This window comes from Macrosteles quadrilineatus, unplaced genomic scaffold (genome assembly GCF_028750875.1).
Source record: "Macrosteles quadrilineatus isolate MER2022 unplaced genomic scaffold, UCM_ALF_1.0 Scaffold_2__2_contigs__length_208266976, whole genome shotgun sequence".
Taxonomy (NCBI): domain Eukaryota; kingdom Metazoa; phylum Arthropoda; class Insecta; order Hemiptera; family Cicadellidae; genus Macrosteles; species Macrosteles quadrilineatus.
The window spans coordinates 2,639,425-2,655,326 of NW_026542595.1; the positions used below are offsets into that span (position 1 = coordinate 2,639,425).

The 15,902-nt window shown below is 38.6% G+C and overlaps 1 protein-coding gene across 1 annotated transcript in view; it reads left to right on the plus strand.

Annotated features, from left to right (window-relative positions):
* The window catches only part of LOC128986282 (pescadillo homolog), an 85,089-nt gene extending 71,266 nt beyond the window's left edge, over positions 1 to 13,823 (plus strand). The window contains exons 9-11 of the mRNA XM_054406557.1: positions 9,647 to 9,825; positions 12,836 to 12,990; positions 13,541 to 13,823. Coding sequence (XP_054262532.1) covers positions 9,647 to 9,825; positions 12,836 to 12,990; positions 13,541 to 13,786 — 580 coding nt within the window. The 3' untranslated portion in view covers positions 13,787 to 13,823. The remainder of the gene's footprint in view (positions 1 to 9,646; positions 9,826 to 12,835; positions 12,991 to 13,540) is intronic.
* The last annotated feature ends 2,079 nt before the right edge of the window (positions 13,824 to 15,902 follow it).

The window sequence follows — 15,902 nt, forward strand, 5'->3', positions numbered from 1 at the left end:
CATTTCAACATGATATGTCTTTATAAATTCAAATAAAAGCAAAAAAATAAAATCCATCTTCTCCTCTTCTGTAACTATGTATAATCAAAGTCATCTTCAATATTGTCATCATCATCAATATCACTTCAATTACTTCAAGAATCACATAAAAGTCATGGAGTTCGTCACATCACTCGGAGATCCAATTTTTGAACAATTTACTACACATAAAAATTGTTGCACCGTTTCACCATATGCAAACTCAGACAGCTTGTTTCAGTTCAGTCAGAGAAAAACAACATAACAATAAAAATACACCACTAAATACTTCAATAGTCACCATGAAGCCCTGAACTAGCTGAACAGAGTAGTATCATTGATCACGCATATAAAAAAATAATGAACAAAACTAAGCATCTACAAACTCGCCCGATTTTGGGAGGCTGACACTCTTACGCATCAGAAAACCCGCCCAATATGGTGTGGGCGACACTTTGAGGGATAAGGATCATCCATTGGTTATATATACTCTTGAGGTATGTTTATAGTCAATGATATTATACACTCAGCCCCCAATAGAGAAGTATCTGATGGGTTGTGTCCTGTGTCTGTTGTTTAGGTATTATGTTCAGCCACAGTAGGTGTTTGATTCGTATCAATGCCTGGGAACAACTCCCAGTAGAGAAGTATCTGATGGGTTGTGACCTGTGTCTGTTGTTTAGGTGTACGAGTATTAATAGCCAAAGGTATTATGTTCAGCTACAGTAGGTGTTTGACTCTTGTTTGGCACTATATGATTTTAATGAAATTATCCTACCTTGAAACCCACAGAGACTATAAAAACTCTATCAATGCCCGGGAACATCTCCCAGTAGAGTAGTATATGATGGGTTGTGTCCTGTGTCTGTTGTTTAGGTATTATGTTCAGCCACAGTTGGTGTTAGACTCTAGCAATGCCCGGGAACAGCTCTCAGTACATAAGTATCTAATGTACACTCTTACATCAGAGGGTGACACTCTTACGCATCAGAAAACCCGCCCAGTATGGTGTGGGCGACACTTTGAGGGATAAGGATCATCCATTGGTTATATATACTCTTGAGGTATGTTTATGGTCAATGATATTATACACTCAGCCCCCAATAGAGAAGTATCTGATGGGTTGTGTCCTGTGTCTGTTGTTTAGGTATTATGTTCAGCCACAGTAGGTGTTTGATTCGTATCAATGCCCGGCAACAACTCCCAGTAGAGAAGTATCTGATGGGTTGTGACCTGTGTCTGTTGTTTAGGTGTACGAGTATTAATAGCCAAAGGTATTATGTTCAGCTACAGTAGGTGTTTGACTCTTGTTTGGCACTATATGATTTTAATGAAATTATCCTACCTTGAAACCCACAGAGACTATAAAAACTCTATCAATGCCCGGGAACATCTCCCAGTAGAGTAGTATCTAACGGGTTATGTCCCGTGTTTGTATTTAGGTATAATGTTCAGCCACAGTGGCTGTTTGACTCTAGCAATGCCTGGGAACAGCTCCCAGTAGAGAAGTACCTGATGGGTTGTGTCCTGTGTCTGTTGTTTAGGTATTATGTTTAGCCACAGTGGGTGTTTGACTCGATCAATGCCTGAGAACAGCTCCCTGTAGAGAAGTACCTAAAGGGTTGTGTCCTGTGTCTGTTGTTTAGGTATTATGTTCAGCCAGTGTGGGTGTTTGACTCTCTATCAATGTTCGAGTAACGCTCCTAGTAGAGAAGTACCTGTTGGGTTGTGTCCCGTGTTTGTGTTTGTTTAGGTATTATGTTGAGCCAAAGTGGGTGTTTGACTCTAGGAATGCCCGGGAACAGCTCCCAGTAGAGAAGTATCTGATGGGTTGCGTCCTGTGTCTGTTGTTTGGGTATTATGTTCAGCCACAGTGGGTGTTTGACTCGATCAATGTCTCTGAGAATAGCTCCCTGTAGAGAAGTACCTAAAGGGTTGTGTGCTGTGTCTGTTGTTTAGGTATTATGTTCAGCCAGTGTGGGTGTTTAACTCTATCAATGCTCGAGAAACGTTCCTGGTAGAGAAGTACCTGTTGGGTTGTGTCCCATGTTTGTGTTTGTTTAGGTATTATTTTGAGCCAAAGTGGGTGTTTGACTCTAGCAATGCACGGGAACAGCTCCCAGTAGAGAAGTATCTAAAAGGTTGTGTCCTGTGTCTGTTGTTTAGGTATTATGGTAGCTACAGTGGGTGTTAGACTCTATCAATGCCCGGGAACATCTCCCAGTAGAGAAGTATCTGATGGGTTGTGTCCTGTGTCTGTTGTTTAGGTATTATGTTTAGCCACAGTGGGTGTTAGACTCTATCAATGCTCGGGAACAGCTCCCAGTAGAGAAGTATCTGATGGGTTGTGTCCTGTGTCTGTTGTTTAGGTATTATGTTCAGCAACAGTGGGTATTTGACTCTATCAATGCCCGAGAACAGCTCCCAGTAGAGAAGTACCTGATGGGTTGTGTCCTGTGTCTGTTGTTTAGGTATTATGTTCAGCCACAGTGGGTATTTGACTCTATCAATGCCCAAGAACAGCTCCCAGTAGAGAAGTACCTGATGGGTTGTGTCCTGTGTCTGTTGTTTAGGTATTATGTTCAGCAACAGTGGGTATTTGACTCTATCAATGCCCAAGAACAGCTCTCAGTAGAGAAGTATCTGATGGGTTGTGACCTGTGTCTGTTGTTAAGGTGTACGAGTATTAATAGCCAAAGGTATTATTTTCAGCTACAGTAGGTGTTTGACTCTTGTTTGGCACTATATGATTTTAATGAAATTATCCTACCTTGAAACCCACAGAGACTATAAAAACTCTATCAATGCCCGGGAACATCTCCCAGTAGAGTAGTATATGATGGGTTGTGTCCTGTGTCTGTTGTTTAGGTATTATGTTCAGCCACAGTTGGTGTTAGACTCTAGCAATGCCCGGGAACAGCTCTCAGTACATAAGTATCTAATGTACACTCTTACATCAGAGGGTGACACTCTTACGCATCAGAAAACCCGCCCAATATGGTGTGGGCGACACTTTGAGGGATAAGGATCATCCATTGGTTATATATACTCTTGAGGTATGTTTATAGTCAATGATATTATACACTCAGCCCCCAATAGAGAAGTATCTGATGGGTTGTGTCCTGTGTCTGTTGTTTAGGTATTATGTTCAGCCACAGTAGGTGTTTGATTCGTATCAATGCCCGGGAACAACTCCCAGTAGAGAAGTATCTGATGGGTTGTGACCTGTGTCTGTTGTTTAGGTGTACGAGTATTAATAGCCAAAGGTATTATGTTCAGCTACAGTAGGTGTTTGACTCTTGTTTGGCACTATATGATTTTAATGAAATTATCCTACCTTGGAACCCACAGAGACTATAAAAACTCTATCAATGCCCGGGAACATCTCCCAGTAGAGTAGTATATGATGGGTTGTGTCCTGTGTCTGTTGTTTAGGTATTATGTTCAGCCACAGTTGGTGTTAGACTCTAGCAATGCCCGGGAACAGCTCTCAGTACATAAGTATCTAATGTACACTCTTACATCAGAGGGTGACACTCTTACGCATCAGAAAACCCGCCCAATATGGTGTGGGCGACACTTTGAGGGATAAGGATCATCCATTGGTTATATATACTCTTGAGGTATGTTTATAGTCAATGATATTATACACTCAGCCCCCAATAGAGAAGTATCTGATGGGTTGTGTCCTGTGTCTGTTGTTTAGGTATTATGTTCAGCCACAGTAGGTGTTTGATTCGTATCAATGCCCGGGAACAACTCCCAGTAGAGAAGTATCTGATGGGTTGTGACCTGTGTCTGTTGTTTCGGTGTACGAGTATTAATAGCCAAAGGTATTATGTTCAGCTACAGTAGGTGTTTGACTCTTGTTTGGCACTATATGATTTTAATGAAATTATCCTACCTTGAAACCCACAGAGACTATAAAAACTCTATCAATGCCCGGGAACATCTCCCAGTAGAGTAGTATCTAACGGGTTATGTCCCGTGTTTGTATTTAGGTATAATGTTCAGCCACAGTGGCTGTTTGACTCTAGCAATGCCTGGGAACAGCTCCCAGTAGAGAAGTACCTGATGGGTTGTGTCCTGTGTCTGTTGTTTAGGTATTATGTTTAGCCACAGTGGGTGTTTGACTCGATCAATGCCTGAGAATAGCTCCCTGTAGAGAAGTACCTAAAGGGTTGTGTCCTGTGTCTGTTGTTTAGGTATTATGTTCAGCCAGTGTGGGTGTTTGACTCTCTATCAATGTTCGAGTAACGCTCCTAGTAGAGAAGTACCTGTTGGGTTGTGTCCCGTGTTTGTGTTTGTTTAGGTATTATGTTGAGCCAAAGTGAGTGTTTGACTCTAGCAATGCCCGGGAACAGCTCCCAGTAGAGAAGTATCTGATGGGTTGCGTCCTGTGTCTGTTGTTTGGGTATTATGTTCAGCCACAGTGGGTGTTTGACTCGATCAATGTCTCTGAGAATAGCTCCCTGTAGAGAAGTACCTAAAGGGTTGTGTGCTGTGTCTGTTGTTTAGGTATTATGTTCAGCCAGTGTGGGTGTTTGACTCTATCAATGCTCGAGAAACGTTCCTGGTAGAGAAGTACCTGTTGGGTTGTGTCCCATGTTTGTGTTTGTTTAGGTATTATTTTGAGCCAAAGTGGGTGTTTGACTCTAGCAATGCACGGGAACAGCTCCCAGTAGAGAAGTATCTGATAGGTTGTGTCCTGTGTCTGTTGTTTAGGTATTATGGTAGCTACAGTGGGTGTTAGACTCTATCAATGCCCGGGAACATCTCCCAGTAGAGAAGTATCTGATGGGTTGTGTCCTGTGTCTGTTGTTTAGGTATTATGTTTAGCCACAGTGGGTGTTAGACTCTATCAATGCCCGTTAACATCTCCCAGTAGAGAAGTATCTGATGGGTTGTGTCCTGTGTCTGTTGTTTAGGTATTATGTTTAGCCACAGTGGGTGTTAGACTCTAGCAATGCCCGGGAACAGCTTTCAGTACATAAGTATCTAATGTACACTCTTACATCAGAGGGTGACACTCTTACGCATCAGAAAACCCGCCCAATATGGTGTGGGCGACACTTTGAGGGATAAGGATCATCCATTGGTTATATATACTCTTGAGGTATGTTTATAGTCAATGATATTATACACTCAGCCCCCAATAGAGAAGTATCTGATGGGTTGTGTCCTGTGTCTGTTGTTTAGGTATTATGTTCAGCCACAGTAGGTGTTTGATTCGTATCAATGCCTGGGAACAACTCCCAGTAGAGAAGTATCTGATGGGTTGTGACCTGTGTCTGTTGTTTAGGTGTACGAGTATTAATAGCCAAAGGTATTATGTTCAGCTACAGTAGGTGTTTGACTCTTGTTTGGCACTATATGATTTTAATGAAATTATCCTACCTTGAAACCCACAGAGACTATAAAAACTCTATCAATGCCCGGGAACATCTCCCAGTAGAGTAGTATCTAACGGGTTATGTCCCGTGTTTGTATTTAGGTATAATGTTCAGCCACAGTGGCTGTTTGACTCTAGCAATGCCTGGGAACAGCTCCCAGTAGAGAAGTACCTGATGGGTTGTGTCCTGTGTCTGTTGTTTAGGTATTATGTTTAGCCACAGTGGGTGTTTGACTCGATCAATGCCTGAGAATAGCTCCCTGTAGAGAAATACCTAAAGGGTTGTGTCCTGTGTCTGTTGTTTAGGTATTATGTTCAGCCAGTGTGGGTGTTTGACTCTCTATCAATGTTCGAGTAACGCTCCTAGTAGAAAAGTACCTGTTGGGTTGTGTGCTGTGTCTGTTGTTTAGGTATTATGTTCAGCCAGTGTGGGTGTTTGACTCTATCAATGCTCGAGAAACGTTCCTGGTAGAGAAGTACCTGTTGGGTTGTGTCCCATGTTTGTGTTTGTTTAGGTATTATTTTGAGCCAAAGTGGGTGTTTGACTCTAGCAATGCACGGGAACAGCTCCCAGTAGAGAAGTATCTGATAGGTTGTGTCCTGTGTCTGTTGTTTAGGTATTATGGTAGCTACAGTGGGTGTTAGACTCTATCAATGCCCGGGAACATCTCCCAGTAGAGAAGTATCTGATGGGTTGTGTCCTGTGTCTGTTGTTTAGGTATTATGTTTAGCCACAGTGGGTGTTAGACTCTATCAATGCCCGTTAACATCTCCCAGTAGAGAAGTATCTGATGGGTTGTGTCCTGTGTCTGTTGTTTAGGTATTATGTTTAGCCACAGTGGGTGTTAGACTCTAGCAATGCCCGGGAACAGCTTTCAGTACATAAGTATCTAATGTACACTCTTACATCAGAGGGTGACACTCTTACGCATCAGAAAACCCGCCCAATATGGTGTGGGCGACACTTTGAGGGATAAGGATCATCCATTGGTTATATATACTCTTGAGGTATGTTTATAGTCAATGATATTATACACTCAGCCCCCAATAGAGAAGTATCTGATGGGTTGTGTCCTGTGTCTGTTGTTTAGGTATTATGTTCAGCCACAGTAGGTGTTTGATTCGTATCAATGCCTGGGAACAACTCCCAGTAGAGAAGTATCTGATGGGTTGTGACCTGTGTCTGTTGTTTAGGTGTACGAGTATTAATAGCCAAAGGTATTATGTTCAGCTACAGTAGGTGTTTGACTCTTGTTTGGCACTATATGATTTTAATGAAATTATCCTACCTTGAAACCCACAGAGACTATAAAAACTCTATCAATGCCCGGGAACATCTCCCAGTAGAGTAGTATCTAACGGGTTATGTCCCGTGTTTGTATTTAGGTATAATGTTCAGCCACAGTGGCTGTTTGACTCTAGCAATGCCTGGGAACAGCTCCCAGTAGAGAAGTACCTGATGGGTTGTGTCCTGTGTCTGTTGTTTAGGTATTATGTTTAGCCACAGTGGGTGTTTGACTCGATCAATGCCTGAGAATAGCTCCCTGTAGAGAAATACCTAAAGGGTTGTGTCCTGTGTCTGTTGTTTAGGTATTATGTTCAGCCAGTGTGGGTGTTTGACTCTCTATCAATGTTCGAGTAACGCTCCTAGTAGAAAAGTACCTGTTGGGTTGTGTCCCGTGTTCGTGTTTGTTTAGGTATTATGTTGAGCCAAAGTGGGTGTTTGACTCTAGCAATGCCCGGGAACAGCTCCCAGTAGAGAAGTATCTGATGGGTTGCGTCCTGTGTCTGTTGTTTGGGTATTATGTTCAGCCACAGTGGGTGTTTGACTCGATCAATGTCTATGAGAATAGCTCCCTGTAGAGAAGTACCTAAAGGGTTGTGTGCTGTGTCTGTTGTTTAGGTATTATGTTCAGCCAGTGTGGGTGTTTGACTCTATCAATGCTCGAGAAACGTTCCTGGTAGAGAAGTACCTGTTGGGTTGTGTCCATGTTTGTGTTTGTTTAGGTATTATTTTGAGCCAAAGTGGGTGTTTGACTCTAGCAATGCACGGGAACAGCTCCCAGTAGAGAAGTATCTGATAGGTTGTGTCCTGTGTCTGTTGTTTAGGTATTATGGTAGCTACAGTGGGTGTTAGACTCTATCAATGCCCGGGAACATCTCCCAGTAGAGAAGTATCTGATGGGTTGTGTCCTGTGTCTGTTGTTTAGGTATTATGTTTAGCCACAGTGGGTGTTAGACTCTATCAATGCTCGGGAACAGCTCCCAGTAGAGAAGTATCTGATGGGTTGTGTCCTGTGTCTGTTGTTTAGGTATTATGTTCAGCAAAAGTGGGTATTTGACTCTATCAATGCCCGAGAACAGCTCCCAGTAGAGAAGTACCTGATGGGTTGTGTCCTGTGTCTGTTGTTTAGGTATTATGTTCAGCCACAGTGGGTATTTGACTCTATCAATGCCCATGAACAGCTCCCAGTAGAGAAGTACCTGATGGGTTGTGTCCTGTGTCTGTTGTTTAGGTATTATGTTCAGCAACAGTGGGTATTTGACTCTATCAATACCCAAGAACAGCTCTCAGTAGAGAAGTACCTGATGGGTTGTGTCCTGTGTCTGTTGTTTAGGTGTACGAGTATTAATAGCCAAAGGTATTATGTTCAGCTACAGTAGGTGTTTGACTCTTGTTTGGCACTATATGATTTTAATGAAATTATCCTACCTTGAAACCCACAGAGACTATAAAAACTCTATCAATGCCCGGGAACATCTCCCAGTAGAGTAGTATATGATGGGTTGTGTCCTGTGTCTGTTGTTTAGGTGTACGAGTATTAATAGCCAAAGGTATTATGTTCAGCTACAGTAGGTGTTTGACTCTTGTTTGGCACTATATGATTTTAATGAAATTATCCTACCTTGAAACCCACAGAGACTATAAAAACTCTATCAATGCCCGGGAACATTTCCCAGTAGAGTAGTATCTAACGGGTTATGTCCCGTGTTTGTATTTAGGTATAATGTTCAGCCACAGTGGCTGTTTGACTCTAGCAATGCCTGGGAACAGCTCCCAGTAGAGAAGTACCTGATGGGTTGTGTCCTGTGTCTGTTGTTTAGGTATTATGTTTAGCCACAGTGGGTGTTTGACTCGATCAATGCCTGAGAATAGCTCCCTGTATTGAAGTACCTAAAGGGTTGTGTCCTGTGTCTGTTGTTTAGGTATTATGTTCAGCCAGTGTGGGTGTTTGACTCTCTATCAATGTTCGAGTAATGCTCCTAGTAGAGAAGTACCTGTTGGGTTGTGTCCCGTGTTTGTGTTTGTTTAGGTATTATGTTGAGCCAAAGTGGGTGTTTGACTCTAGCAATGCCCGGGAACAGCTCCCAGTAGAGAAGTATCTGATGGGTTGCGTCCTGTGTCTGTTGTTTGGGTATTATGTTCAGCCACAGTGGGTGTTTGACTCGATCAATGTCTCTGAGAATAGCTCCCTGTAGAGAAGTACCTAAAGGGTTGTGTGCTGTGTCTGTTGTTTAGGTATTATGTTCAGCCAGTGTGGGTGTTTGACTCTATCAATGCTCGAGAAACGTTCCTGGTAGAGAAGTACCTGTTGGGTTGTGTCCCATGTTTGTGTTTGTTTAGGTATTATTTTGAGCCAAAGTGGGTGTTTGACTCTAGCAATGCACGGGAACAGCTCCCAGTAGAGAAGTATCTGATAGGTTGTGTCCTGTGTCTGTTGTTTAGGTATTATGGTAGCTACAGTGGGTGTTAGACTCTATCAATGCCCGGGAACATCTCCCAGTAGAGAAGTATCTGATGGGTTGTGTCCTGTGTCTGTTGTTTAGGTATTATGTTTAGCCACAGTGGGTGTTAGACTCTATCAATGCTCGGGAACAGCTCCCAGTAGAGAAGTATCTGATGGGTTGTGTCCTGTGTCTGTTGTTTAGGTATTATGTTCAGCAACAGTGGGTATTTGACTCTATCAATGCCCGGGAACATCTCCCAGTAGAGAAGTACCTGATGGGTTGTGTCCTGTGTCTGTTGTTTAGGTATTATGTTCAGCCACAGTGGGTATTTGACTCTATCAATGCCCAAGAACAGCTCCCAGTAGAGAAGTACCTGATGGGTTGTGTCCTGTGTCTGTTGTTTAGGTATTATGTTCAGCAACAGTGGGTATTTGACTCTATCAATGCCCAAGAACAGCTCTCAGTAGAGAAGTACCTGATGGGTTGTGTCCTGTGTCTGTTGTTTAGGTATTATGTTCAGCCACAGTGGGTATTTGACTCTATCAATGCCCGAGAACAGCTCCCAGTAGAGAAGTACCTGATGGGTTGTGTCCTGCCTCCACATCTGTCACCCTTCTCTGACCCCACCAGGAAGGAGGAATACAACCCCCTGGAGATGCCTGACCAGTCACTAATGGCTGGTGTTGGTAAGTGTAATTTTTTTTTCAGTTGTGAGGTCTTTGAAGAATGACTGTGGTTTTAATAAATTACTTCAATAGTTAAAACCCAAGAACATTATAGTTTAAACAAATTTGGCACAAAATGTATTGCTAATTTTTTACCCAATACCATAATATTACCAGAATAGAGATGGATGTGTCTCAAACCTTTGTGAAATTTGCGATATAAAAAAATTCTTGTTTGTTTGAAGAGTTCAGCAAGATTAACTTAGCTTCGAGGCGAGATAAAAATAAAAAAAAAGCCTTTCGAAAGTCAATGCAATACTCGCAATACTTGAGCTAGTGTGTTGTTGTTGCGTTTCCTTTGCAAAGGGGTTCTTATTTAATTTATTCTTGGTGTTTGTAAATTTTAGCTTTACGTACAGTTTTTTTATTTAGGTTGAAGCAGAACCTTTTTTGGATAAACCAGAATCTCGGATAAATGAATAACGGATAAAAGAGATTATAGTGTCGTACTACAATCCTTTTGTCTCTCATAGACTGTTTTTGTTGTGGGACAGTTATATTAGTTGTGTGGTTTGCATGTGTTGCAATTTAACATTAACCCTAGATCTGGCGGTCATTTTATTCACCAGTGGCGGGTATATTTTTGCCCTTTTGTACCATATACTTAGCCACAGAACATTTATTTGTGAATATAAGTACAGTACATATATATATATATATATATATATATATATATATATATATATATATATATTCTGTTTCAGTGATAAATGTAGAATGTAATAATATAAAAATAATTTTTTCTTAGCTTTACGTTTAGGTGTAGTAGCAAAAGGTTTGCACATTTTTAGATTATGCAAATTAAAAAAATCTAAAGCAACACAAGAAAACCACAAAATAATATTTTTACTCACTTATCAAATTTAAAGGTTGTGTAAAATATGATTCCCTACGTAGAAATATCAATGTGTTTTAAATAATCATAAAAATTAAATTCTACATACATATTTTCTTTTTTGAAAAACTACCAAAGAGAAAATTAAATGATTCTGTACAATAGGAAATAAAAGATCTTTCTGAAAATATATAGTTATATGTATTTGAATTCTAACATTTCTGAGTAATTTACGTTGGAATGAAAAAGTTTGAAGATTTTTTTACAAAAACATAATTTTTATGACATTTTTAAAACCAAATTAAAATTTTTACAATCAACCTCATAGATTCAAAGGGAATTGTAGGGAATTTATTGTAGTTTCAGAATAAGTTCTAATATTGTATACAATTTAATCGACAATCGCAAAAAACTGCTTTTAGCGAATTTCCCTATAGGGAAGTAGCTATTACCGTAGGTGGCACGGTAAGACCTAGACCCGGGACCGATTTACTTTTTCATTTTGATGTCCCCAGAGGCCAAAAACACCATTCGTTCAAATTTTTATATATGTATATATGTATATATATATATATATATATACGTCCGTGAACGCGATAACTTGAGTAATTTTTTTCCGATTTTGATGAAATTTGGTTTAAAGGTGTAAAGCGGGATAAACTTGAATGAGTTTGCGAACCAGCACGATCGGACCATGGGAACGGGGCTTTATGGGGGGTTTTATGGGGTAAAAATTGGTTTTTCTCACTTTTGACCCTCAAAACACAAAATTTCCCGATTTCTCTTTAGACCTTTTTAAAGAGCTTAAAAAAACAAATAATTTAGTATATAAAAGTATTTTTGTTCGATTATTAGTAACGGAGAAAATTAAAAAAATTGTAAATTTAAAATTCCCATGTTATTCTTATAGAGAATATTGTCAAATGTTGTAGTTTGCTTGTTTATGGATATATTTTGATCAAACTTGGCAAATTTATTTATTTTGTACTAAGCTATCAATATTTTACTCAAAAACACACTTTATTAGTTTCCTTGTTAAAATGTATTTAACTGAAAATCAATTCAGACAAATGGAAATTCGCTTAGTCGGCAGGTTTGCTGCGGCGGGGGTATTTTGTAGTGAGGTGACTAAAACTTTCCACTGCCAAAATCTATTTTGAACTCTATAGTTTTTCAAACTATGTTTCTTGCTACATAATACTCACTCAATAATGTTTTATGCATGAAAATGAATCCTCAGAATCTCATCTTTCTAATGGTATAAGAATTATTGGGTTTTAAAACGGTTTTTATATTTTAATAATAGAAAAACTTGACCCATGTCGTCTTGGTCGATAATCGACCAGCTGAGAACTTGCGTTTTAGTGGTCGAAAATCGTCCAGCGCTAGATAGAGGATTAAAGATGTCTTATTTTAATGTTTTTTTATTATTTAAGATTTTTATAACTATTTAAGTTTCTGTAGGCTTTTGTGTTTTGTACACTCTTTTTATATCATATACCTTTGTAATAAGATAATTTGTTTTAATAATTAATTAGTTATTGTACTTTAGTTGTTGATTTAATAGTTCCATATTGTTATTTATTAACCATTGTAAAACTGCGCAAACAAATAATTCCCGATAGTAATGAGATCTGTAATCCCGTCTAGATCTTGTCTTGAATTATGATGGGAAAATAGAATCTCGTCTCGAACTTAAAACCAGACTCGTTCATCACTACACCAGGAGAAAATGTTATAAAACTTACTTACATTTTACTACCGTTGCGTGAACAGATCGAAAATAACTTCTGCACTTCAACACTTAATGCAGAACATTATCTTTCCTTTTAAATTTTCTTTTAAAATCAAAAATAAAGTATTGCAATAAAGTTGTTCAAAGTTTGCTCCATATTCTTTTCATGGATGACAAAATTTAACTTTTGAATCTCATAACTCCGAAAATAATTCCAAAATAATTCCCTAAAATATAATTATAGTAGATCTTTCTAAGGTGGCAGATAAAAATGTAGTCACCAGTATATATAACAAGGGAAGTTTTATCACACAGAAGTTACTTAAAACATTTCTTCAGGGAGGTATTTTAACTCACTCTGTGTATGTTATAAAAAAGCTTGTATTTTTCTCAAAATTTAGAAGATGGAGAAGAATCAGAAAATGAAGAAGAGAAGGAAGAAAAAACTATGCTAGCAGACACAACAGTGGATAGCAGCTCTGATGCAGAAGAGGATGTGGAGGAAGAATCAGAAAAAGAAGAAGATAATGAGAAGGATATGATTCGAAAAGCCAAGGTAAACAATGGACAAATTTATAGAACAGGGTGTCTACCAGGGAAATCCGGGAAAACCGGGAATTGTACTTAAATTGTAGTCGTAAAAATATTACAAGTCAGTGATAAGTTAATGATTATCACATAAAAAGTAGATAATTTCAACATAACTGAGGCACGGATTTTGAAGTCACGAAGTGACACTGGCTGCTAGTTATAATTAATGTTATTCCCATATCATTTTCTTTTCTCACTGTCTTTGGAACTGTTTGAATAAAAATTCATAGAACCAAGTAGAAATTGCTGTTGCCAAATTTCCATGCCAAGTATCCAGGTTTGTGGCAAAAGGATTAGGTTTACTAAACGTTTTAATGAGGGATAGTAGTCATAGAAGTAATTCCACACAAAATTCAGTATAAAGTTTGTTTAGGTGTGTCTGTCCACTCATTCAAGTCAATAGAAAATAATAAGACCTAACAATGAGGAAAACACACCAAAGGTTTACAAAAGTAACCCCTTAGGTTAGGTTTTTTCTATACATACTAGCTGATGTTTATTTTGCTGTTACCTAGCGAGCTGGCATGATGGTGAGCACAGGCAAACCAGAGAAGGTGGATCCTGCAGAGTTGAGGAAAGAGGAATACCAGGAGTACAAGCTGAGAGAGAAGATGATCCATAAGAAACACCGCAAGTTGTACCAAAGCATGATGAAGGGAAGGAGAGATAGGACAAGGGATAAGAAGATACTAATGAAGAAGAGAAGAACAATAGAGGAAAAGAAAACTCACAAGGAGCAGAAACAAATGGTTAGGACATAACTTGTTATGCTAGTAAATAAACTAGATTTTTCTTATATTTGTTTTTACTTTTATTAGGCAATTTCCTGATTAGGCCTACCTATCTAGTTTAATTAATTCTCATTATTATTGGTCCAGGTACCTTAATTCTCGGTAATCCTTTGTAGTTCTACTGGTAAATAGTTTAAGTTCACATAGAACCACCATCAAGCTTCACAAGGACAAGCCCCTAATGTACCAACGTTTTATTTTTAACGTTTTGTGAGAAACGTCAATTTATAGTTTGAGAAGACTTCTCATTGTAACCTAAAATCTGAAGTCTATTGTAATGTGTGTTCAATGTGTTGTGCTTTTCGATGCCATTGGCATTATATAATTTTTTTATGAGAATGGTCCAAACCTGGCCCTATCAATCTAAGGTTGACCTTTTGTTAGGTAGCATCATTCATTATTGTTGGCTCGGAAATAATGTCAAGCAAAACAAACAGCAGTAAAACGTAGCATAAAGCACGATTTTGGAAAAATCACAAATAATTTTTTTTTTTTTTTAAGGATAATTGTTTTAATATAAATTTTAAGAACATGAGTGAAAATTAATGTTTTACCTTAAACATAATTATTTTCGAAAACAGTCTCAGGCTGTAAAGGTATATTACAAAAACATGGATAATGTGGTTTGTGTTCAGCACGCTTTCCAACTTGAGTTCAGTCTACCACCACAGGCTCCCCTGCCATCAAGGAAAGCTATTCTCCTTTGGCTGAATAACTTTGACACTACTGCTATTGAAGCGTCTACTATTTTTTATCGTACTCATAAGGATCGTTAAGGCTCAAAATAATTAATTTATTGATGTGTGCGACATTCTAAGATGAATAATAATAAACTTAATTAATTACTGAGCCAAACCACATCCTTATCACAGCCATTTTGATGATCTAATATTTCTAACACATCTGATTGAATATACAAGTAAAACTTCCACTCGCTCCTTAAGGGCACGAGTGTGCTGAAAGGTTTAATTCACATAATAAGTAGATATAGTTAATAGTTCCCTAACCCCTTATTCCCCCACCTTTCTTAAAAATTTAAAACATTATGAATAATTAATTATAAAGATGATCCGAATAGTAGACCGACGACCAGCGTGGAACAGCTCCGGTAGACTCCAGCACGCAACTGCCTCTCTCACGGCCTTTCCTACCCCCTCCCCAAGTTCTTCAGCGGTCAGCTGATTTACGGTATGACACGGCTCTGCTGTGACGCGAACATCACACTACCTCGACAAATAATGGATGGTAGTAAAAAACAATCCAGACTCCGGTTTTGTACAGTCTGGTGGATTTCATCTTAGACTTCAATAGTGATGGGTCCGTACTTAACGTCAAATGTCGGTTCTTGGTAAAAGTACTGGGAGCGAGAATTGATCGATACCGATACCTTTGGTACGAAGTTAATTGGTTATTTTTTTATCTACTCATTTACAAAATTCAAATTGTCAACCATGTTGATTATTTTTCACTTAAGGCTATTTGAAAGGGCATATTTATCATAAAATATTATCAATAGTAGGCTGTAGGATGATTATTGATTATTTCAGTGTTAGTTGGTTAAGTTGTTGTCACTATTGTTAGCTGATATAGTGGTGCAAGCATCTACTGCATTTGCTCCACCATCTTCAAGCAGAAGACAGAAGGCAAGCTTAATAAGGACTGGATCAATGAAATGGTTTATTTGGACTCAACCAAATTATTACACTACCTTAATTTAATACCATCCTTCCCTTATCTGAGGTTGATTAATAATAACATTAACAATAGTTAAAAGTTACAGGATTATTTAATTTAATATATACAGTTCTTTAATTTACTTATTAACTATGAAATACAGATTGATGCAATATAAATAGCGCTGAATGTATGACTCAAACCACAAAATTTGTGATGGGAACTATCCAATAGAAACAAACAAATCAACTATCTTGTCTATCGATAAAACCACCCGTTCCACGTTTTCATTAAGTTTCAAACAAAAAGTTGCAAACTTTTATTGCAAACAGCAGTTGCAAACAGTAGTTTCAAATAAAAGTTTGCAATTTTTATTTCATGGTTTTATTTCCATGTTTCATGAAAATTTTTT